General features: G+C 35.5%; 1 protein-coding gene across 1 annotated transcript; it reads right to left on the bottom strand.

The window, feature by feature from the left end:
- Positions 1 to 8,594: 8,594 nt before the first annotated feature.
- On the bottom strand, positions 8,595 to 11,703 carry LOC105053209 (uncharacterized protein At1g66480). Its single transcript, XM_010934295.4, has 2 exons — positions 11,080 to 11,703; positions 8,595 to 8,993 (listed from the first exon to the last, which is right to left on the bottom strand). Exons 1-2 carry the CDS (start codon positions 11,608 to 11,610, stop codon positions 8,949 to 8,951), a joined length of 576 nt encoding a protein of 191 aa, XP_010932597.1. The 5' UTR covers positions 11,611 to 11,703; the 3' UTR covers positions 8,595 to 8,948.
- Positions 11,704 to 12,097: the final 394 nt, after the last annotated feature.

The raw sequence follows: 12,097 nt of genomic DNA, 5'->3' as shown, positions 1-12,097 counted from the left end.
TGATGTAAGAGCCATCAAAAAGATGCACTTGCCCAATCATCATATCTTAGGCTTTAAGAGACCAATGGATTTAGGTTGACACTGATATCTAGCTAGTTATTCTTATCTTCCAATATATATATATATTGCTATTCTCTCCCTCCATCCCCCAAAGTATCATTATTCAATCCTCTTTTCTTGGCAATGACACCAATATTTAATCTTGAAGAAATAAGAAAGAAGTATCAGTAGACTATCACTATAATCTCGAATGAGGAACTGCTAGAATAAATTATAGAACAAACCTGGGTTTCAACTATGCCAAATTCTATTTGCGCTGCAGGTATCCCAGACCATAATATAATAAAGGTTTCTCAAGTCACATTCAAGGACCCAAGTCTCTTTATCTGAAGTTCCATGACACTAAAGCTTGATGTGAATCAGGTGGACCAGTTAGATTCAATCATTCTACATATTATATGGATTGTTTTTTTTAATACTAAGTTTAAACAACCTGTCATGAAGAAAAAGAAAGCAAACAAACTCCTTTGAATCCAACTTCAAAGGCCAAGATAGTAACTAGCACTTGGGAAGCATTATAGGAAGGCTGCTTTAAGGGCACTTTTGACTAGTAAAAGTTGCGAACAATGACTTCTATTAAGAAAACTGAAAGTAAAGTTTGATTAGAAAATAGCTATAAGCAAATGGATGATCAAAGAAGAAGATAATTCATTTTAAATAACTCAATATTCATGATATATCCTCAAAATCCATAACTTGAAGATAATTTCATGATTTATACGTTGTGAAAGATAGACTGAGTGAAAGATGACCAAGAAAAGCAGAAGAATCCAGGTCATCTGAATTTAGTACATAATTTAATTCACACATCAACAGTAGGCTAACATCAAGAGGACATCAGCTACTACCTAACAACGAAGAATTATATTACAACATGTGCATACACATCAGCAACTAGCAAGTGATAATTACATTTAGCAGGCAATGTTGAATCATGCGATGAGATTTTCTTTTATAGAAAACTTGCAAGTTGTTTTCATGGTGGAAGGTTCCCTCTTATTAAAGTAGGACTATGTTCATTCTACTTCTTCGCAAGCATGCTGAATTAATTATCACTAAATGACGGAGATGGCTTCTCATTAGGATGACAAACAAGAGTCAGCAAGCACGGAGAAAATTTGATTGGATTGAATGAATATTGTTATCAAGAACATATATTTTGCCGACCGAACTGTTGCATTCTACCATTAAAATAACGACTACGAGATCGTAGCGCAAAAAAAGGGGAAGCCGTCAATTCTTGCTACCAAGCATCATGCCTAGGCACTGACATCAGTATACTAGGAAAATAGTACAAGGGTTTTACCAGAAAGTGCTCTCTATTTTTATAAATTTTTTAAGTTTGAATTTTCCTCCTCTCCTTCTTAATGTATCTTAGCATCACAGTCAAATACATACTAATGTTGTAAAGTGAGAATAAGTTCATTCTTTAGATTGCGCATTGGCATTGAATGTTCATTGCGTTTATGGTCAAAAATTAGGGGATCAAATCTATGTCTAGTATCAAAAGAAAGTCCTATCCAACATCAATAAAGGTAAAACTTAGTAGGTGGAAAATGTATCCAGGATGATGTCTCTTAAAAAGCTAGTTTAGGTAGTGCTAGCACTCCCTTTTCTTGTCATTTGTCTTCTTGAGACTCAAGTTGGGAAGGGAAGGAAACGTAACACGTTAGGGCTTTTACAAAAGTTGCAGACACGCATTACAGTCGTTGAACTTTTTCACATATATAACCTATGATGATCCATTGACAAGATTCTTGCTTTTTTAGTACTGCATTGGATGACTACCATGGTTATTTTATTATGAAAGCCTAAAGTTACAACTTTGTTTTAATACCTTGCATATCAAGGCTGAAACTTGTGAGCTAGAATATTCTATTCAGAGAAGTGTTGTTTAAAGTAATAACTTAGAAACTGGGCAAAGCCTTTCTAACGCAGCATATGAGTAGTCTTTTTAAGAGTTGCAAATTAAATGTCGAAACATGTATTGGAAAATAGGACTTTAAAACCAAGGGCAGAGAAGGAAAAAGTTTGGTGTAAAGGTTCCTACAGATTGAAGAAATCATTTGCATATAAGATAGGGTTAGTTGAAAATCTGTGAGTTAACATATATATTTCAAGATCTTATATTAGATAAAAACTGAATAAAAATGAAGTGGAATATACTAAGAAAAACAGCAAGGGAAGCTAACTAGAAAGGATTCACTTGAGAGAACTGTAGATGCCAGATATTTCTGGACTCACTGAAATTTAAAATAAGCTTCTCATGAGCAGCTGGTGTTCACAGTATGTGTCAAAGGGCAGAACAACTTACAAGTGTTTTTGAGAATCTTCAGGTTCTAAAATGCAAGGAAGTTAAATAAAGAAGCTTTAGAAACCTATAACTGAAGCCAGCAAACTCACCAAGTCAGCCTCAAATCCTTGTGTTTATTAAATAGAATGGGAGAAGTAACTTCTCATAGTGGCTGGTTGGCAACTTCAAAGTTTCCAAGTCCAAAATAAAATGCTGAATTATGCTTTATATGGATATCCATGTGGGAAAAAATGGTCCCTATGCAGTGTAAAACCACATGTTTAACCCTTTGAGCTCTGCAACAATTACATTTGGAGCCTGCATATCAAGGAGGTGATTGTTGGTTCATGATGCATGTAGGTGGTTTTTGGCTCAACATGTTTAGCGCGAATATAATACACACTGAGCTCGAAACCAGGCAGATCAAATTCATCACAATTCATCCTAGTTGGATATGTGAATCCAGAAAGTGAACCAAGAAATGCTAAGAATTTTATGAGTCTCTAACTGGTTGCCTTGTTTAGTCAATTCTCTCAATGATCATGGATGTATCGGTCTTGTACGGGACAGCCGATCTTTTACGCTATTCTTTTGACAATTGTTTCAAGAATTCCAACACTTTATAACACCAAGTATCAGGGAACATTTTTCCTGGAGTATAGTATTTCGTAGTTAATGATCCTGGATCTGCTTTACCATTCAACATGAATTTGTACAATTTGGAAGCTGCAGTTCTGATATCAGATTTCGTTAGTGTTACTAACTGTTCAGTCCAATTTGTTGGCCTAGACCTAGTTTGTTATCTATGGAGTCTGGTTCAGAATTTGTTTCCTAAGAACATGTTATCATTTAATACTTTACTGTTTTACTTCTTAGTTCTATTTCATTTTTAAGCATCCAAGTTAATTTCTAAACCTCTGTTGTCTTACCATTTGATCCTGAATTATGTGTTTTGTAGCTACCCTGCCTTCTGAAAGAACATGTTACTGAAACTACAAACAAAAATTAACTCAGGATCAAATGATAAGACAACACAACCACCGCGCGCGGTGCACAAAGAATTGCTCCTTCAGAATATGCTTGCCTTAACAATGGGGTGTCATTTGGGGCCCAAATCTGACTCAAGATCCGGCCCAAATTCCTAGGTCCATCTAAGGTTGATTTAATTAAGTTGGTCTCTTGGATGCTATTCTCGCCTCGGTGTCCATCATGGGCTATTGAAAGGTAATTTTCGTTATGTGCTGCATCAGTTTCCTGTAGCTAAGAAAAACAACTGATCCTACTGAAAACATCATTTTAAATTTAAGCTATACAGACTAATTATTGGATGTATCCTTTTTGACTAAAATTATCGGACTTAGAATCCCCGAAGCAAAATGATGAGTTCTTAGGCCTATGGCATATACCATCTTTATCATGTAATGGTTATTTAAGATAGCTGATGTAGATTATAGCCTGTTTGGTAGGAGTACATTAAGTCTTTCAAACAATATGACTTGTTCATATGGTAGATGTTACTAATGGAAGAAGTAATCTAAGCTTCTAATTCGTTGCTGCCTCATGGTGCTGTCTAAAAAGTTAGCTAATGAGATGGCAAGTTGAAACACTAGATTACCTATGGAAAAGGTTTTAGAAACAACATTAATCGAACATTTATTATTTATAAAAAAAGGTTTTCTTGTATAGTAGTCCCTAAAATCTTTCTTGTTGGCGTATATTTGAATTTGCATATTCATTCTTAAGTTTATATAACTTATTAGAATTAACTGCTGTTCAAATGAATGCTCCTGAATTTTATAACTAGGGCTAAAAGCACATTTGGTTCACAGCCAGGATCAAAATTGAAATCAAAATAAATTAGAATAGCCCTTTAACCCAATGTAACTGGAATTGAAATAAAAATAGGAATGCAATCTAAATATTAGAAAAAAAGTGAGGATTGAATTTTGGGGGATTAGAATATTTTCATCTCTTGAAATTAAAATAAGAATGTGACTCTTTCTAATCAAATGGCTGAAATGAGAGTCGCTCATTTTCATTTCTATTCTAGAGTCTAACTTTCCTCAACCAGATGTGCCCTAAGTTTCTAATGATTTAACATATCTATACCATTTTACCCTTGTATTATATAATAGCCTTTTGCACATAAATCTCTAAAATCTGCTTTATTTGCCTAATAATCCATTAAATCTTTTAAATTCACATAATCCTTATATATATAGAAAAATAGAGAAAAAGAGAAGAATAAAGTAGAAGAAAAATTATTTGACTGCTTCAAGTGGATTGGAAACTCCATAACATTTTAGGCAATTTTATTGATCCACTACTTGAATCTCTAGTCCACAAAGCTTGCATATTTAGGGGGCATTTGGTTCACAGCCATAATCAAAAATAAAATCAAAATTGGAATGGATTAGAATAGGAATCAAATGAGCCACATCTCTAGACATGTTTGATTCATGACCAAAATCGAGATCAGAATGAAGTTTGACTATTAAGAAAAAGTAGGGATTAAGTTTAGAGAGATTCGGTATGCTCACTTCTCCTCGGATTTCTCTAAATCAAATAGCTGAAATACAAGTATCCATTTTCATTTTCATTCTAAAATCTAACTCCTGTCAACCAAATATATCTTTATATCTAATCCTATAGGTACTAAAAATTAAGAAAATAATTAAAAAATAAAGCAAACTAGATATCCTAGGGTATTGAACTAATTTAACTAGGAAAGCAAAAATAATAAATCAAAGAATAAGAAATCTAATCATAGAAAAATAAGGAATCCTATCAATTCAACTCACAAAGAAATCATATATCTTGAATTTTGGAAGGGGAAAAATGTAGTGGAGAGGGAGAGAAAGAAAAAGGCTTTTAGGGTTGATTATCCTGAAAAAACAAAAAAAAGCTTCCAGGCTCATTGGAACCCACAACCCAGATTTGAGTTGCCGTAACTACTGAAGCAATTATAGATAGCTAGCCAATGGATAATATTTGGCTAGTTCTGGTACCATACGACAAACATTGCTTGCTTTTAATTTGATGAAAGAGATTGCATTTGTACCGTGGATGATGGAGAGAGCTCGTTGCTTAGCTAAGAAGTACTATTGTTTTAATACTGCTATCATACCCCTTTGATGCCATGAGTTTCTGGGACTTCCTTGCTACGTCTACAACGATTCTTTTTATTTCCTGAGAACTCTTCACCCTCAAGATTTGTTAAGGTTAATTTTGATAGTAGTATCAGAGATGGTAGGGGTGGTGTGGGTTATGTCATTCAAGATTCGAACATCAGACTGTTGGCTGCTGGGAGATCTCATCTCTTCGATCCATTTGTTCCTGGGATGGAGCTCCATACCGCTTAAGCGGATATCATCTGTGCGAGATATAAGCTGCAAACTGAAAGAATATTCGTTAAGGACGACTCGACCACAATCATCAGTTGGATTCAGAATGAGACAAAGCATCTAAAGATTCATCTGTTGCTCCACGATATTGAAGGTCCTTCATCGTACCATCGTATCGTCTATTCGATACGTATTTGAAAAGATAAATAATATTATAGATTAAATATTTTTTTTATTGATGAGCATATTAAAAATTGAACCTGGCGTGAAGACGATGATTATTCTGAGATCCTGCAAGATATTTTAAGCTCTGATTTTTTAAATATACCCGTACTAAAATGATATGACGATCCGTTTGTATGATAGAGAGAGAGAGAGAGAGGACCAAAGGGGACGGTCACGTCAAATACCTTCTTCTTATGCCGGTGGCTTTAGGGAAGGGGAATAGTTAATATAATAAAGTTGTTGGATTTAGCCGACATGATCCCAACTTATAATCTACTTGGACTTTTTTATTATAGTTCAATGTTCTCAGAATTTTACAATTTGATTCAATGCTTGATATAATTTTCGGAAAGAAATTTTTTGGTGTTTGTGTTTGCAAGTTAGTTATTATGTTATCATTTCTATCAAGACTTTTTTTCAGCATTTGATTCCGGATTCATTTTCACTCGTGAAAATCACGATTGCAAGTAATCCAACTTGTACGGGATGCCATAAATACGACGATATTTTCGCTCTATTGGGAGCTTCTCGATTGTTAGTGGATAAATTTTATGACGTTTGATGGATCAAATGGGATAATTTTATCGGAGATAATTTGATTTCCGATGATTTAAAATCACCGAGTTTGATATATTATATTTAATGACAAAAAAAAATCCAGTTATCCATAAATATCATAAATATTTAAAATTATTAACTATATAATATTAAAACTATCCATAATATATTTTTTAAATTATATCTATTAATATATTAAATATATTATAATAAAATATTAATATATTAACTATTAATATATGTTATAAACATATATTTATTAGTTCTATAAATTATTAATTCTATAAAAAAATATTAAATATTATTATAGAATTTTTAATTTTACTTATACTATATTATTTTTAGTATTAATATTTATTTTGGTTTAGAAAATAAGGCAAGTGGAATTTTATTATGTAAATACAAAGTATAATAATATATTTTTACTATAATGTCGAATTATCACTGGATACTAATATGACAACAACATGATTAATAAATAATAAAATATTATAATAAAATATATCATAGATATAATATATATTATTAGTTTAATATAAAATATAAAATATTGAAAATATATTAATTGTATATGATATACTAATTTTTTTGTTAGATCGAAGAGGACTTTTGTTCTCAAAATTCAATCCAAAATTACTTATCCAACCTCAAGATCCTCCGCCATTAGATTAGATAGTAATTTAAAAAATAAAAATAATTTGAGATAACTATTATATTGAATTACTATGGTATAATTGAATATAATAATTTTATTATTTTTATCTACATCATTCTAAATGTTGAAACGTTGATGACATACCGGATGCCCATTTTTAAATGCCTTGTTTTTTATAAAAAAGAAAGTTTTGCCTGCTCTAAAAAACTTTTTGACAAAAGTCACACGTGACGGCATGCTGAATAAGCTTGTACACGCGTTTCTAACTTTTCGTATCCCTCGGCTGCGGGCGTCTCAAGCCAGATTAGGGGCTCGTAAAATCCAACTCCAATCCATATTGGGCGAAATTCTTTGTTTGGACCAAATATCTCAATTCAAGCAAACTCCTTTTTTTCTCATGTGGATAGAAATGCATTGTCACTGATAACTCACACACAAATTAATAAAAATACGCGTAATTTATTTCAAAATATTTTAAACATGTTTGTGAAAGTAACGTGGAAAACTATTTTAAAAATGCTGTGCTGGCAAGAAAACAACCAACAACATATTCCTCATGAAAAATTTCTTTATGCACCGCGCGCGGTGTACAAAGAATTTCTCATTCCACATGAGGTCCATTATATATATACAATAAGTCTTATGTGGAATCTGTTGCTTGTTGTTTGTTTCACATAACCTATCAGTTGCTTTTTCTTGTATGAGTTAATAGCTCAAAAGGAATTCGGGTAGCCTTGCATAATTTATGATCGAAAATACAAGTTGATGATTAAATATGCAAACATTACGAGTGAATACAAATTTTAGTTTCTTAAATTCAAGGAGGGTTGCGAAAATATGGTATACTAGTTTCTAGTTGAATCCTACTCGGATCTAGTAATCCAGGTCATGTTCTCTGATTGAAGTCTCATTGACTGAAACTCAAAATATATTGGATTTTTTTTGGATCTGTTCTAGATCGGAATCAGGTCAATCCGATCTACTTACACGTCATACCTTGCCCAATTAATGTATTCCCTTTTCACTATCCCATTTGATGTGTCATGTAAATGCTATGATTATAGTTGAGGATGATGGAATTGACCATGGGCCAATGGTAGAAGGTCACAGCTGTGGTAACTGTGGAACTCCTGTTCTCTTTCTTTATTTCTCCTCTCCTTTTAATGAAAGTTCCACTGTTGCAAGAGTTTTACGCAAAATCAGGAATTCAGAAAGTAGGAAGCACAATAATGGAAGATGTCATTCTCCTTCTTAGTCACTCTTATCAGGGCGCTTTTTTTTTTTTTTTTGGATGTAAGGCATCATGACCATTGCCTCATAACCTCTTATCAAATGTACATTTGTTGGTAAGAAACTAGGTTAGTTTAGGTTTCAATATGAAAATGGTCATACATTCCACCTTGCCACTAGATACAAAGCTCTCCATTTCAGCTAGTTTTTTTCAAAAGACCCTCGATAATTTACCGAATAAAATTGAAGAAGAGCAGGTAATATTATTATAAATTACAGAGAAAGAGAGAAACAAAAGACCACAACTCTTTTCACATGAGAATCCAACTTCCATGCCTCTTTCCTATCATTAAATTCTGTTAGCTAGAGTGTAGTAAAGGCTAAGGAACCATCTAAAAAGAAAAGATGTGATAATTACAGGAGGATAGGAAGCCATGAGCAGCTTCTCATGTTCAACCCGCAAGTCCAGGAGAGAAAAAGACAGGAGGAATCCTATGATCCATCTGCTCCTTGTGCTGGCCCTCTGGCTTGACCTGAAGCAACAAAAGCTCTAGATCGAATTTCAAACAGCCCGGGAGGTAAATTAGGCAATTATCTCATCCGGCGTGGCCACAAATCTTGTTCGCTTCTGAAAAGTCAATCAAAGAAAAATAAGAGTAAGGAAAGCTTCAATATAATGCATAGGCAGTTGTGTTAGTACAAGAATTATCAGCAAAAAGAGGAGATCTATTTCTCGATGTTATAAAATTATCACCAACCCAAGTGAGTTTTATAACACTCGTTCTATTATCACCGCCGTTTTGATCTCTGAAAGTTTTTCAGCAGTGCTTTCAATAAGACATAGTCATCTGAAACATGGATAAACATGATGACCAGTTCAACTCAGCTATGCTAATCAACCATCAATCCAAGGAGAGAATGATAGAACTAGTAGATAAGGTTGATCTGATTGGCTAATAAGTTTATTTGAAAAAAAGGATCTCATCACACCAAACATTGAACAAAGGATTATCATCAAGTCCCCTCACAATGGGACCCTTCTGTTCATCTAATTTCAAATGAAAAGGAAATATGGTAATCATCCTTCCACTTGTCGGTTGCCGATCATTGTAGATGTTGGACCAAAATGCAAGACTAAGACTACATGGTAGAAGTTCTGATTTTTCTCTCTGTACAGTAAATGATACAAGAATAGGTCAACCGCTGTGGAGAATAGAAGATGATGATAACGAAAGAACGCCAGGGAATGGAGGATTGATCAACTAGCACATTTTGACTTCCGAGTCCTTAAAAAGTGGAAGATGTCAAAGATCATGTGAAGGGATCCTTGATGAGTGGAAGACGAGTGCACAAACTATCTTACGGTTTAACGAAAGGGGCACTCGGTAGAAATCAAACTGGTTGACAGAGAAAGTATATGCAGTTAAGATTTATCAGCAGAAGGTCTGTCATGGGACTCGGTCATCCAATTAATATAGGTCCTCCATAAATTTTGTTATAATCAAAGCATCAACAGGTAAGAACATCAAATCAAGGCTATGTAATCAAAACAGTTATTTGATGCACCACTGAGCATTACGTCTATGTTACATTTAAAATATTGTCTATGCATCTTACTGATGAAGGACAGATTATGGAGCAGAAGAAATACTTCAAGGTTCAATTCCTCAAGCAAAAAACGCACATAATATATTAATGGGGTGTCTAAATGGCCAGCTACTGCATCCATAAAATGTGCAGTACATGGGTAGTTCATAACACCAGAGTCTTGGATTCAGCCAGGGAGAGTGTTAGGGTAAGAGAATAGCTGAAGGTATTGGAAAAGCCACTAATTCTACTTAAATCTCAGAATTTCCACAACATCACAAATCACCTTTTAAATGAACTGTGCTATTCCATATATTAGTTTTGTTTCAGCACTCCATCCCAGTTTCCATATGAGGACCTCTCTAACATGCTATCCCTAGTGCTTCTCCCCTCAATCGCACCGAAAACATGCCAAGTCTGGCTGTATGTATCTGATGCATTTGTTCATATGACAAAAAAAGGGAAGAAAAAGTATGGGAACGTATGGTAAAACCAGCAGTATTCTATGCCTGATATGTCTTCTGCCTCTAAATTAAAACATAAACTGCTGATCAGGCATTATGCTGCTGAATGGTTTCCTAATGACTGCAGATGTATCAACCTTATGTACAAAATCTGAATCATACCTCATGTGCAACTGAAGTATATGAATCCAATCCCCTTTTCTCAACAAACAAATGCTTCTTTAACTGTAGTTACTTTGAAAAATAACAATTCCATTGATTACTCCAATTACCTCTAAAATAATAATGAAGAATAACAGATCATACCATTTGTGGGCCAAAAAGAATTGACTTGGCCTCTTCTGAACTTAAAAGATTAGTTGTAACCATAAAAGCAAGCCTGATGCCCTGGTAAGTTCCTTCCTCCCAAGGCTTAAAATAAGGATAGACCTTTTCTACCAATATTATACCAGGAAGTTCCCCTAGCAGGGAAACAATCAACACCTTCTTTAGTCTCCTAGACTTGAATAGGTCTATTCTAAGTCTACTAAAACTCGCCCCAAATTCACACAGCCAAGCCGGTGAGCAGCTTGCCATTCTCGATCACAGAATGAATGATATGCTAAGACCAATAAAATAAAAATAAAATAAAATAAAAAATAAAAAACAGTGGGAGATTTATACCTCCTTCCGGCCAGTCTTCACAGCCGGCGGTACACCCGCCGGCGCCTGAGCCGTGTTACCATCTTTCGCGAGGCAGAGCTCCATGATCTTCTCGGCCGCCTCCGCCGAATCCTTGCTCTCCTCCATGAACTTCGTCACTTGAGCCTTTGGCAACCTCATGCGGAGGCGTACTGGGCCATCGGGCTCCGACTTGGTGAGAGAGAGGTCAGAGACGGAGCGGCGGGAGAGCATGAGGCTCTCCAGCCGCTCCTTAGCGCTCACGTGGAGCGCCCCGGACCAGGTGCGACGCTGGTCCGGGAGCCGGGGAAGCTCTACGAGGAAGTAGAGCTTGCCCGGCCGGAGGAGAGTCTCGGGCTGCAGTGGCCGGGACCGAAGGCCCAGCTGCTTGACCTCCTCGGCATCGAGGAGGCTGAAGCCCGGGTGATCCCGGAGGACGCCGCCGGCCGTGGCCGGGGGCTTGAGACGGAACGTTGTCCCGTCTATCTTCATCACCTTGGCGGTTCTCTTCTTGCCTCCTATGGTGTTACCCATCTGATACGAGTTTAATTAGCTATCGATTGGATTGTTCTTCTCTAAGGGGACGATGAATTAAAAAGCAGAGAAGGGCCCGTGAAGTGAAACGGTTGGGGGTGAGGGGGTAAATAAAGGGCGGGCAAGTGGGGGTAACGTGACAAGTGCGGGTCGGAGTCAAAAAAAGAGAAAAACGAGGGGGGAGGGACCAAAGAGGTTTTATTTCAACGTCTTTTAGGTTTCAGGACGTACCATAGCCATATTTCCGTTTCCATACTGTTATTTTATTTTGTCTGTCCCTACCTGCTTAAAATGAGTTCTAATCCTCTAAGTAATAAATGAATCGCCACCGCATCAATCATCTCAAATACGATACCTCTTGCTGTTGGCATCATATACTTCGTATCATGACGAAGGAGAGCCATCAATTTTTAAAATGAATGATGTAGTAATTACCTATAATGATACCATATTTTATAATGCAAAAATCAAATCATAAAAATTTTCT

This window comes from Elaeis guineensis, chromosome 10 (assembly GCF_000442705.2).
Source record: "Elaeis guineensis isolate ETL-2024a chromosome 10, EG11, whole genome shotgun sequence".
In the NCBI taxonomy this organism is placed as follows: Eukaryota; Viridiplantae; Streptophyta; class Magnoliopsida; order Arecales; family Arecaceae; genus Elaeis; species Elaeis guineensis.
This window is presented reverse-complemented; position numbering and strand designations above follow the sequence as displayed.